Raw genomic sequence first — 14,108 nt, forward strand, 5'->3', positions numbered from 1 at the left:
ACCAACTTGTGGTTTTATTGATTCTATTGTTTTCATTTTCTCAATTTCATTTATTTTTCCTCTAATCTTTATTATTTATTTTCTTCTGTTTGCTTTGGGGTTAGTTTGCTGTTCTTTCTCTAGATTCTCCAGGTGAACAGCTAATTTTTGCTTTTTTCATTTTTTAAATGCAATTTTATTGCACTATATTCACACAACATACAGTCATCCAAAGTGTACAATCAATGGTCGACAGCATGATCACATAGACGTGCATTAATCACATCATCTCTAGAACATTTTCATTACTTCAAGAAAAAAATAAAAGAGAAAATCCAAATCTCCAAATCAACTTCATTTTAAAAACTTTTTTAAAATTTTTTTCTCCTTCATTTTTGAAAGATAGTTTGTCAGACAGGTTCCTCAGGCTCTGTTCACCCTTTTCCTTTTATCTCTCTGCTCCTCACACTAATTCAATATTCTTATCTTCTTATTACCTGATTTTTTCAGTCTTCCAATTCCAATCTGCTGTTGCTGGAAAAATATTTTAATTTCTGTTCCTGCGACCGGTCTTCAGTTCTGTTTGATTCCTTTTCTTAATTTCCATTATCTCCATTGCTATTGTCTTTGTATTCACCTATCATTTCCCTAATTTCCTTTAGCTGTCTGTCCATGCTTTCCTTCAACTCTTTGAGCATGTTTAGGACAACTTTTTAAGAAGTCTTTGTCTAGTATGTCCCAGATATAATCCTCCTCATTGATGGTTGCTACTGCTTCAATTTTTTATTTTGCCTGGGCTATCAACCCGTTTCCTTGAAGGTTTTATAAACTTTCATTGAAATATGGACATTTTTATTTCTGTTATGTGTTATCACTGGACTCTGCAGTGTCTGTTCCTTAAGCTTGTATCCAGCTAGTGTTATGACAGAGCTTTCCTGGAATGACAGGAGCTAACAAAAACAAACAAAATACCTTTCAGAGTCCTTGCAGACTGCCCCATGCCAGTGCTTTTCTTCAGGACCTATCCATAGTTAAGAGACTAGCTCTAGGTCAAACCATAAAGGTCTCCTTTCTGCTCAAGCATCCTATCATGGGCTTACATGTGTGGCCCTAGAAATACATAGTTTACAGGGCCAAATTTCTCCTTTTCCCTAAGAAACAGTCTCTAGCACTGCACTGTTTAGTCTTATAGCTAGCAATCTCTTGCCCCAGGCAGCATGACCTAAATGATCTCCGACAATATTCTGCAGGAGAGCTCATTAGCTGTTTTCTGTATGTGGGGTAAATTTGGGGACAGTAAGTCCCCCTCAGGCCACCATCAGACAGATTGGGCCAGACAAACATGCTCAAGTACATGTGTGTGGGTTACTCTGCTCCCTCTGGATCTGGGACCAGGGATTGGCACTGGGAGCAGGGGACAGGTCTGAGTCAAGTTGGTAAGGGGGATGGAGAAAGGGGCCAGCCTGAGTGGTAGAAGATTCTACTGCTAACTGGCCTTTTTCTTGTTTTGGCCCTTGCCCTGATCCTGCAGTATCTAATTACTTTCTGGAATTTTTACAATGATGGTTCTGTCGATTCTTGTTGGTTGTTCAGAGCGTCTGTTGCAAGAATGGAGCCCTTAAGCATCTCACACTGCCATCTTGACTGGAGTGGACCTTACTGATGCGGGGTTTCTGTGGGGGATGACAAAAAATGACTGAGGATAGTTGGACAATTCTGACTTCTTCACCAGCAAAATCAAACACCTCAGCGATCTTAACCTTTTCAATGTCTTTATGTTTCTCTAGCTCTTCTGCTCTGATCAACAACTGACTTGAATTCATCTCTTCAGTCTCTTCTCCTCTTTTAACTTGTGTAGTTGGAGGCACTTTTGATTTTTGTCCCCCATCATTGAGGAAGCTGACCCAGAGGTCATACTCCATCTCTTTTCTCGCATCCTCTGACCCAATGCCATTTTCCTGCTCTGCAGCTGCGTCTTCCTCCTCACTGCTACTTTCTCCAAATTCTGTCTTGAAATCCTCCTCTTTCTCATCCTCTAATGAGAGGCCACCTTGCTTTCTCTTCCTGGCCAGAACACTTTGAGACTTTCTTTTTCACCCTTTGGTTTTCTGCGTCTGCTCTTCACCATCCAATTTCTCTCCCTTCACGATTTCATTGACATCATCTTCACTATACTCTTGACTCGAAGGCATGTAGTCCTTGTCCTTCTTTGAGGTGAAGTCTTCAGAATCGAATTCCTCCAAGTTGCTGCTGCCCAACCCACAGGACTGCAGCTGTTGCCCTCAACGACAAAGTGCAAGGGAGAAAAAAAATTGCTCTACTTTTTTAATACAGGCATTTAGGGCAATAACCTTCCCTACTGGGACTGCTTCTGCTGCATCCCATAAGTTTTGATATGCTGTATTCTGATTTTCATTTGTCTCAAGGTATTTACTGATTTGTAAAAAAATTTCTCTTGTGATTTCCTCTCTGACCCACTGGTTGTTTAAGAGTGTATTGTTTAACCTTTGTATTTGTGAATTTTCCAGTCTTCCACCTATTACTGATTTCCAACTTTATTCCATTATGAAGAAAACGTTTTGTATAACTTCAGTCTCTTTAAATTTATTGAGACTTGTTTTCTGACCCACTATGTGGTCTATCCTGGAGAATGATCCACGAGCACAAGAAAAATGTGTATCCTGCTGCTGTTGGGTGTAATATTGTATAAATGTCAAGTCTAGTTCATTTAGCATACTAATCAATTTCTCTCTTTTCCTACTGATCCTGTCTAGATGTTCTATACATTTATGAGAATGGTGTATTGAAGTCTCCAACTCTCATTGCAGAGGTGTCTACTTGTCCCTTCAATGTGTGCCTCATGCATTTTGGGGAACTCTGGCTTGGTGCATAAATACTTGTGGCTATGATGTCTTCTTGATGAACTGTCCCTTTTATTATACATAGTGCCCCTTCATGTTAAAAAACTGTTTTACATTTGAACCTAATTGTCTGATGTTAGTGTAGCTAACCCTGCTTTTTTCTGGTTGATGTTTGCGTGAAATATCTTTTTCCCAATCTTTCACTTCAATCTATTTCTGTCCTTGGGTCAAAAGGGAGTTTCTTGTAGAGAGCATATGGATGGGTCCCGATTTTTAATCTATTCTGCCAGTTTGTCTTTTTATTGGGGAGTTTAAGCCACTAACATTAATGTTATTACTCTACACAGAGTACTTTCTTCTACCATTTTGTCTTTGGATTTTATATATCACATTTTTTCTTTTTTTTTTTTAACTCCTCTCAATAGTCTTCATTTCTATACTCCTCTCCAAACCTCTCTCTTTTTCTATCTGTGTATAGCGTTCCCACTAGTATTTCTTGTAGAGTTGGTCTCTCATTCACAAACACTCTCAATGTCTGTTTGTCTGAAAATATTTTAAACTCTCCTTCATTTTTGAAGGACAATTTTGCCAGATACAGAAGTCTTGGTTGGCAGTTTTTTCTCTTTCAGGATCTTAAACATATCATACCACTGCCTACTCACCACCATGGTTTCTGCTGAGCTTCCCTTGTAAGTAATGGGTCGCTTTTATATTGCTGATTTCAGAATTCTCTCTTTGTGTTTGACATTTGACAATCTGATTAGTAAGTGTCTTGGAGTAGGTCTGTTTGTATCTATTCTGTTTGGGGGAGGGGGTCCCAGCCCTTTAAGTCTTTCGTAAAAGACAGGAAATTTTCAGTGATTATTTGTTCTTTCTTCCATTATTCTTTCTGTCCCTTTTCTCTTCTCCCCTATTTTTGGGATACCGTAACACATGCATTATTCATGTACTTCATTTTGTTATTCAATTCTCTGAGACACTACTCATATTCTTTCATCCTTTTCCCTACCTGTTATGTGTCGGATTTCAGATGTCCTGTTTCCTAGTTCACTAATCTTTTCTTCTGTCTTTTCAAATCTGCTGTTGTAGGTCTCCACTGTGTTGTCAACTCTTATTGTGCCTTTCATTTTCATAAGTTCTACCATTTGCTTTTTCAAATTTTCAAGTTCTTTATGTCCACCCAGTGTCTTCTTCATCTTTTTTGTCAATTTCCCTCAACTCACTGATTTGATTTTTGACATGATTCCGCATGTTCGTTTGAATATCTTTAATTAGTTTTCTCAACTCGTGCATCTCATTTGAAATGTTAGTTTGTTTCTTTGGCAAGGCCATATCTTCATTTTTCCTAGTGTGATTTGTAATTTTTTGCTGGTGTCTAGGTCTCTGATTTTCTTGATTAGTTTGTTCTGGAAGTCATTTTCACTCTTTCACCTAGGGTTCTCATTGGTTCACTTTGTTCTCTATCTGTTCTTTGGCATTCAGTTCAACTTAATCTAGACCTCTAGGGTAGCTTCATTTAAATCATCGGAATTTTTTGGCTCTTCTTTTTCTGGTTCTTTCCCTGCCTATACCAAACCTTTATTATTATTTTTTTTTTGAGGAGGGTCTTCCAGATATGATTGACCCCAATCGGATTTTTCCATTCCAGACAGGCCCAGGTCTCAGGAGGAGGGTGTAATCAGTACCAACTTTCCCTGAGGATGAGATCAAGGAAATTATCAGACTTTACTATGAAGCCTGTAGACTCTGCACTTTGCCTATCCTGCTTAGCCAGTGGCACTTGTCAGACTGCACCTCTCCACCAGTATAAAGTAATGTGGTGCCTTTAATTTTCAGTGGTCCCTGTCTCTGCCAGGGACATGGTTGAGACAGAGGTTGAGGGAGAAGGCAGGCTTAAACTGGTTCTGTTCTCCTGCCCCTGTGGTCTGAATTCTCTGGAGGAGGGCTGCCACTTGAGTGGGTCCTTCCACCCCTTTTTTGGGGGGAAGTTACGCCCTTTAGGGAATTATCTCCCCTATTTTACTGGTTACCTTGTCTCTCAGACCTATCTTAACTCTGTCTTTCCCTGGGTCCTAGTAACAACTGAAAATGCATGAGGCTTTTCCTAATCAGCTACTTTGAACAGTTTTTTAAAAAAGAAAATGAAAAAAAAAAAAAGATTCCTTTTCAGAGACAGTCCTCAGCCACCAAAGTTCAATAGTCAAGACCCACAGTTGATACCTGGCTCTATATGCCCCACTTCTGGGGGCAAAGCCCCATTCAAGAACTCTGAGCTGAGCTGGCTCATAACCCTCTTCTTCATTATTAAAAAATTTTTTTTTCATTTATTTTTTTTTCCATCAGCCCCACTCTTCTCTGCCAGGAGAAACCTCATGATTCCTTTCCTGCTTGCCCTGAATTTTATCTGTGCCCACTGCTTACAATCAGCAGTTATAAGCTGTTAATTAAAACTGCAATTGGAGTTTGACTGAGCTACCATCCCTTACTTCCAGTATAGATGGCATAAAGATATACCGTTTAGGGACTTCCAGAGAAGATGGCGGCTTAGTAAGGTGTGCGTGTCTTAGTTCCTCCTCCAGAACAACTACTAAATAACTAGAAACAGTACAGAACAGCTCCCGGAGCCACGACAGAGACCGGACACACAGTGTACCCCAGTCTGGACCGGCTGGATCGGCTGCGAGACTCCACTGCGGTGAGGTCCCAGAGTGGTGCACACCTCCCCGGGCCATGGCAGCTGGCGGCCGGCGCCCCTCCCTCCCTCTTTCCCGGTCCGGCTGAGAGACTCAGAGAGGCGAGTTCCTCAAGCCGTGGCGGCCGGCGGCTGGCGCCCCTCCCACACACGCGGCTTCCCAGGCCGGCTGGGAGCTTCGGATCAGTGGTTCCCCAAGCTGCGGCGGCCGGCGCCCCTCCCCCCCACGTGGTTTCCCGGGTCGGAGGGGAGCCTCGGATCAGCGATTCCCCAAGCCACCGCGGTCGGCGACCGGCGCCTCTCCCACACATGTGGCTTCCCGGGCCAGCTGGGAGCCTCGGATCAGCGGTTCCCCAAGCCGCGGCGGCTGGCGACCAGCGCCCCTCCCACACACGTGGCTTCCCAGGCCGGCTGGGAGCCTCGGATCAACGGTTCCCCAAGCTGCGGCGACTGGTGCCCGTTCCAAACAATCGGCTTCCCGGGCTGGCTGGGAGCCTCGGATCAGCAGTTCCCCAAGCCGCGGTGGCTGGCGACCGGAGCCGCTCCCACACACGTGGCTTCACGGGCCGGCTGGGAGCCTCGGATCAGCGGTTCCCCAAGCCGCGGTGGCCGGTGACCAGAGCCGCTCCCACACACGCGGCTTCCCGGGCCGGCTGGGAGCCTCGGATCAGCGGTTCCCCAAGCCGCGGCGGCCGGCGACCGGTGCCCCTCCCACACATGCGGCTTCCTGGGCCGGTTGGGAGCCTTGGATCAGCAGTTCCCCAAGCCGCGGCGGCCGGCACCCCTCCCCCACAGGTGACTTCCCGGAGGGAAAGGAGTCTCCAACAGTAGTAGAGACTGAGTCCAACCTAACACCAATAGTGGCATTAAAGAACTTCTGACTACTAAAAATAGGCCCTTAGCTCAGGCGAAACTGTTCAAGGCAGAAGTTGCCTATTGAGTTAACTGAAAAAGAGGAAAGGGGGCGAAACAGAGCTTTCTGCAGCTGTTTCTACGGAGGCTTCGTTGCCTCTGGACTCAGTGCTGGGATCACACAGGTTGCAACTGCCCCGAACGCAGAAACAGGCTGCTTTCAGGGCTCTCTACCACCTGAACCTTCCCCGCGGGAGGGGTGAAACGCAACTGAGGTGGAATCCCTCTCTCAAGAAATTCAGATCCCAGGACTTCACAATTTGAAGCCATTAAAACCAGCCTACAACCTTTCCTCTGTCTCCACCACACACCCAGCAGCCAGAGTCTTCCAAAGTTAGAGGAGCCACAACATCTTTGCTGGTGGGACCTGCAGACAGACAAGCACCACATACTGGGCAGGATAAGAAAAACAGAGCCCAGAGACTTCACAAGAAAGTCTTTCAACCTGCTGGGTCCCACAGTCAGGGAAATCTGATTAAATACCCAGACGCCAGCAAAAAAAAACAAATTACACCAGGAAAACTGAAGACATGGCCCAGTCAAAGGAACAAACCAATAGCTCAAATGAGATACAGGAGCTGAGACAACTAATTTGAATATACAAACAGAAATGGAAAACCTCTTCAAAAACGAAATCAATAAATTGAGGGAGGACATGAAGAAGACAAGGGATGAACAAAAAGAAGAAATGGAAAGTCTGAGAAAACAAATTACAGAACTTATGGGAATGAAAGCTACAGTAGAAGAGATGAAAAAATCAATGGAAACCTACAATGGTAGACTTCAAGAGGCAGAGATTAGAATTAGTGAACTGGAGGATGGAACATCTGAAATCCAAAAAGAAACAGAAACTATAGGAAAAAGAATGGAAAAATTTGAGCAGGGGCCTAGGGAACTGAATGATAATACGAAGCACACAAATATACGTGTTGTGGGTGTCCCAGAAGGAGAAGAGAAGGGAAAAGGAGGAGAAAAACTAATGGAAGAAATTATCACTGAAAATTTCCCAACTCGTAGGAAAGACCTAAAATTACAGATCCAAGAAATGTAGTGCACCCCAAAGAGAATAGATTCAAATAGGCGTTCTCCAAGACACTTACTAGTTAGAATGTCAGAGGTCAAAGAGAAAGAGAGGATCTTGAAAGCAGCAAGAGAAAAACAATCCATCACATACAAGGGAAACCCAATAAGACTATGTGTAGATTTCTCAGCAGAAACCATGGAGGCTAGAAGACAGTGGGATGATATATTTAAATTAATAAAAGAGAAAAACTGCCAACCAAGACTTCTATATCCAGCAAAATTGTCCTTCAAAAATGAGGGAGAAATTAAAACATTTTCAGACAAAAAGTCACTGAGAGAATTTGTGACCAAGAGACCAGCTCTGCAAGAAATGCTAAAGGGAGCACTAGAGTCAGACATGAAAAGACAGAAGAGAGACGTATGGAGAAGAGTGTAGAAAGGAGGAAAATCAAATATGATATATATAATACAAAAGGCAAAATGGTAGAGGAAAGTATTACCCAATCAGTAATAACATTAAATGTTAATGGACTGAATTCCCCAATCAAAAGACAAAGACTGGCAGAATGGATTAAAAAACAGGATCCTCTATATGCTGTCTACAGGAAACACATCTTAGACCCAAAGATAAACACAGGTTGAAAGTGAAAGGTTGGGAAAAGATATTTCATGCAAATAACAACCAGAAAAGAGCAGGAGTGGCTATACTAATATCCAACAAATTAGACTTCAAATGTAAAACAGTTAAAAGAGACAAAGAAGGATACTATCTACTAATAAAAGAAACAATTAAAGAAGAAGACATAACAATCATAAATATTTACGCAACAAATCAGAATGCCCCAAAATACGTGAGGAATACACTGCAATCACTGAAAAGGGAAACAGACACATCTACCATAATAGTTGGAGACTTCAATTCCCCACTCTCATCAATGGACAGAACATCTAGACAGAGGATCAATAAAGAAACAGAGAATTTGAATATTACAATAAATGAGCTAGACTTAACAGACATTTATAGGACATTACACCCCACAACAGCAGGATACACCTTTTTCTCAACTGCTCATGGATCATTCTCAAAGATAGACCATATGCTGGGTCACAAAGCAAGTCTCAACAAATTTAAAAAGAGTGAAATCATACACAACACTTTCTTGGATCATTAAAGGAATGAAGTTGGAAATCAATAATAGGCAGAGTGCCAGAAAATCCACAAATACGTGGAGCCTCAACAACACACTCTTAAACAACGAGTGGGTCAAGGAAGAAATTACAGGAGAAATCAGTAACTATCTCGAGGCGAATGAAAATGAAGACACAACATATCAAAACCTATGGGACACAGCAAAGGCAGTGCTAAGAGGGAAATTTATTGCCCTAAATGCCTATATCAGAAAAGAAGAAAGGGCAAAAATGCAGGAATTAACTGTCCACTTGGAAGAACTGGAGAAAAAACAGCAAACTAACCCCAAAGCAAGCAAAAGGAAAGAAATAACAAAGATTAGAGCAGAAATAAATGAAATTGAGAACATGAAAACAATAGAGAAAATCAATAAGACCAGAAGTTGGTTCTATGAAAAATCAACAAGATTGATGGGCCCTTAGCAAGATTGACAAAAAGAAGAAGAGAGAAGACGCAAATAAATAAGATCAGAAATGGAAGAGGAGACATAACCACTGACCTCACAGAAATAAGGAGGTAATAACAGGATACTATGAACAGCTTTACGCTAATAAATACAACAATGTAGATGAAATGGACAAGTTCCTAGAAAGGCATGAACAACTAACTTTGACTCAAGAAGAAATAGATGACCTCAACAAACCAATCACAAGTAAAGAAGTTGAATCAGTCATTCGAAAGCTTCCCAAAAAGAAAAGTCCAGGACCAGATGGCTTCACATGTGAATTCTACCAAACATTCCAGAAAGAATTAGTACCAACTTTGCTCAAACTGTTCAAAAAAATCGAAGTGGAGGGAAAACTATCTAATTCATTCTATGAAGCCAACATCACCCTCATACCAAAACCAGGCAAAGATATTACAAAAAAAGAAAACTACAGACCAATCTCTCTAATGAATATAGATGCAAAAATCCTCAATAAAATTCTAGCAAATCGAATCCAGCAACATATTAAAAGAATTATACATCATGACCAAATAGGATTCATCCCAGGTATGCAAGGATGGTTCAACATAAGAAAATCAATTAATGTAATACACCATATCAACAAATCAAAGCAGAAAGATCACATGATCATCTCAATTGATGCAGAGAAGGCATTTGACAAGATTCAACATCCTTTCCTGATGAAAACACTTCAAAGGATAGGAATACAAGGGAACTTCCTTAAAATGATAGAGGGAATATATGAAAAACCCACAGCTAATATCATCCTCAATGGGGAAAAGTTGAAAACTTTCCCCCTAAGATCAGAAACAAGGCAAGGATGTCCATTATCAACACTATTATTCAACATCGTGTTGGAGGTTCTAGCCAGAGCAATTAGGCAAGAAAAAGAAATACAAGGCATCAAAATTGGAAAGGAAGAAGTAAAACTATCATTGTTTGCAGACGATATGATACTATATGTCGAAAACCCGGAAAAATCCACAACAAAACTACTAGAGCTAATAAATGAGTACAGCAAAGTAGCAGGTTACAAGATCAACATTCAAAAATCTGCAGCATTTCTATACACTAGCAATGAACAAGCTGAGGGGGAAATCAAGAAACGAATTCCATTTACAATTGCAACTAAAAGAATAAAATACTTAGGAATAAATTTAACTAAAGAGACAAAAGACCTATACAAAGAAAACTACAAAAAACTGTTAAAAGAAATCACAGAAGACCTAAATAGATGGAAGGGCATACCGTGTTCATGGATTGGAAGACTAAATATAGTTAAGATGTCAATTCTACCTAAATTGATTTACAGATTCAACGCAATAGCAATCAAAATCCCAACAACTTATTTTTCAGAAATAGAAAAACCAATAAGCAAATTTATCTGGAAGGGCAGGGTGCCCCGAATTGCTAAAAGTATCTTGAGGAAAAAAACGAAGCTGGCAGTCTTGCACTGCCTGACTTTAAGGCATATTATGAAGCCACCGTGGTCAAAACAGCATGGTACTGGCATAAAGATAGATATATCGACCAATGGAATCGAATAGAGTGCTCAGATATAGACCCCCTCATCTATGGACATTTGATCTTTCATAAGGCAGTCAAGCCAACTCACCTGGGACAGAACAGTCTCTTCAATAAATGGTGCCTAGAGAACTGGATATCCATATGCAAAAGAATGAAAGAAGACCCATCTCTCACACCCTATACAAAAGTTAACTCAAAATGGATCAAAGATCTAAACATTAGGTCTAAGACCATAAAACAGTTAGAGGAAAATGTAGGGAGATATCTTATGAATCTTACAATTGGAGGCGGTTTTATGGACCTTAAACCTAAAGCAAGAGCAATGAAGAAATAAATAAATAAATAAATGGGAGCTCCTCAAAATTAAACACTTTTGTGTATCAAAGAACTTCATCAAGAAAGTAGAAAGACAGCCTATACCATGGGAGACAATATTTGGAAATGACATATCATATAAAGGTCTAGTATCCAGAATTTATAAGGAGATTGTCCAACTCAACAACAAAATGACAGCCAACCCGATTACAAAATGGGAAAAAGACTTGAACAGACACCTCTCAGAAGAGGAAATACAAATGGCCAAAAGGCACATGAAGAGATGCTCTATGTCCCTGGCCATTAGAGAAATGCAAATCAAAACCACAATGAGATTATCATCTCACACCCACCAGAATGGCCATTATCAACAAAACAAAAAATGACAAGTGCTGGAGAGGATGCGGAGAAAGAGGCACACTTATCCACTGTTGGTGGGAATGTCAAATGGTGCAACCACTGTGGAAGGCAGTTTGGCGGTTCCTCAAAAAGCTGAATATAGAATTGCCATATGACCCAGCAATATCATTGCTAGGTATCTACTCAAAGGACTTACGGGCAAAGACACAAACAGACATTTGCACACCAATGTTTATGGCAGCATTATTTACAATTGTAAAGAGATGGAAACAGCCAAAATGTTCATCAACAGACGAGTGGCTAAACAAACTGTGGTATATACATACGATGGAATATTATGCAGCTTTAAGACAGGATAAACTTATGAAGCATGCAATAACATGGATGGACCTAGAGAACATTATGCTGAGTGAGACTAACCAAAAACTAAAGGACAAATACTGTATGGTCTCACTGATGTGAACTGACATTAGAGAATAAACTTGGAATATGTCATTGGTAACAGAGACCATCAGGAGTTAGAAATAGGGTAAGATAATGGGTAATTAGAGCTGAAGGGATACAGACTGTGCAACAGGACTGGATACAAAAACTCAAAAATGGACAGCACAATACTACCTAATTGTAATGTAATTATGTTAAAACACTGAATGAAGCTGCATCTGAGCTATAGTTTTTTTTGTTTATATTATTTTATTTTTATTTTCTCTATTATCATTTTATTTCTTTTTCTGTTGTCTTGGTATTTCTTTTTCTAAATCGATGTATATGTACTAAGAAATGATGATCATACATATATGTGATGACATTAAGAATTACTGATTGTGTACGTAGAATGGAATGATTTCTAAAAAAAAAAAAATACCATTCAGGGAATTATCCTACACCTGACCAGTTACTTTTTCTCTGAGACATACCTTAATTTTGCCTATGTCTGGAGCAGTTCTGTAGCCTGAGAATGCCCACAACTCTCTCCAATGGGCTGTTTAAAAGAAATGGAGAGGAAAAAAAATACTTTTCAGAGCAGGACCCCAGTCCCCTTGGTTTTGCCAATAAAGCCAGTTGGTACCTGGCTCTATGTGTCCCATTCCTTCGGCCTCAGCCCTTGCCCAGTATTCTGAGCTCGTCCAACTCCAAAAGCCTGTTTTTCTTGCTTGCTTTTTTTTTTTTTGTTTTCCCATCAGCCCCATGTGCTCTCTGCCAGGGAAAAACCTCCTGGTTCCTTTAATTAATCTTGCAGTTCACAACTGAACTTGGATGACCTACCTTCCTTGCTCCTAGCAGAGAGGACTTCTGTTTCCCACTGGGGAAGAGACCTGAATCAGCCTTCTGCGCCAGTGAAGGAGGGGCACCAGCCTATGCAGCTTGCAAGACTTACAATTCTACTCTTTGATCTTGACTGTTTTCCACCTGTTTTAGAATGGTGTACCATGTGTGTCCAAACAGTTGCTCCAGATGGTTCCTTGCTAATTTTAAATTCCACACCTCTTCACTATGGTTTTAAACTGCATTTTAATAATGATTAATGATGTTGACTTTATTTTCATTTACTTAGATGCCATCTGTGTATCTTCTTTAATAAAGTGCCTGCTCAAGTTTTTTATTATTCACTTGTTTGTCCTCTTACTGAGTTTTGTTTGTTTTTTGCATGGGCAGGCACTGAGAATCAAACCCAGGTCTCTGGCATGGCAGATAAGAACTCTGCCTGCTGAACCACCATGGCCTGTCCTGTCCTCCTACTGAGTTTTAGGAATGCTTTACATATTCCAAATACAGAGCCTTTGTTCGATATTTTGCATGTATTTTTCTCCCAGTCTGTTGCTTGGCTGAAGAGCAAAACTTTTTAATTTTGATGAAAGACAATTTATTTTTTCTTCTATGCTTTGTGTTTTTTTGTCCTATTTAGGAAAACTCTCTCAAACCCATGGAATCTAAAATCATAAGAAGTTTTATGGTTTTAATTTTAATATTTAAGTCTATATTCTGAATTACCTTTTATAAAGGTATGAGGTAGGGGTCAAAATTCATTTATTAGTGCTGTGTATATTCGTAACTGTCTCCTCTTATCTGCCTTAACATGCCCTGACATGTCCCAACATCTCTTAATCTTGCAGGCCCTGCCAATCTAGTTCTCTGCCTAGCAACTCCTGAGCATATATCACACTAACCTTTCACCCCTTCTTCATTGGACCAGGCACACTCCTCATCTCTCCGCCCATTTTAATACTTACATTACTTCACTTTTGTTTAACACCCCCCCTAACCAATCCACATCCTACACGACACCATACCAGCTGCCCATCAAAGTTTCTCCACCTCCGTTAACTCCCCCTCACCAACCCTTTATATTCCATGTGCTTCCTCATCCGAGGAGCCTAGCCTGTAAGCCTTGCCAGCCAGCTAGGTCCCGCGAGCCACCCATGCAATAAACTACTGCTATTATTCTTTAGTCTCGGTTTATTGTGCTCGCGCGCCCTCCAGACCTTCAAGCCCCGTGGTTTCGACTGACGCCGCTCTCCAGCCAAACCACATCCGAGGACGAGACCCCAGTGCGGTCGGGCTAGGCAAGCCCGGACACCGCAATTAGTATATGAATATCCACTCATTCCAGAACCATTTATTGAAAGACAGTTCTTTCATTATTGAATTGCATCTTTAAATGAAGATATTATAATCTGCACAGCTTTCTTCAAATGGTGACAGAAGGCATTCAATGAAATATTGATAAGCATGCTATGCCAGTTTGAAAGGATATACGCACCCTAGAAAAGCCATGTTTTAATCTGAATCCCGTTTTATAAA

General features: G+C 40.9%; 1 protein-coding gene across 1 annotated transcript in view; it reads right to left on the bottom strand.

Annotated features, from left to right (window-relative positions):
* Positions 1–965: 965 nt before the first annotated feature.
* LOC143680458 (craniofacial development protein 1-like) overlaps positions 966–14,108 on the bottom strand; it is a 31,616-nt gene continuing 18,473 nt past the window's right edge. The window contains 1 exon segment of the mRNA XM_077156879.1: positions 966–2,260. Within this exon segment, the coding sequence (XP_077012994.1) occupies positions 1,569–2,260 (692 nt within the window). The 3' untranslated portion in view covers positions 966–1,568.

The sequence above is a fragment of the Tamandua tetradactyla genome, chromosome 4 (genome assembly GCF_023851605.1).
Source record: "Tamandua tetradactyla isolate mTamTet1 chromosome 4, mTamTet1.pri, whole genome shotgun sequence".
Taxonomy (NCBI): domain Eukaryota; kingdom Metazoa; phylum Chordata; class Mammalia; order Pilosa; family Myrmecophagidae; genus Tamandua; species Tamandua tetradactyla.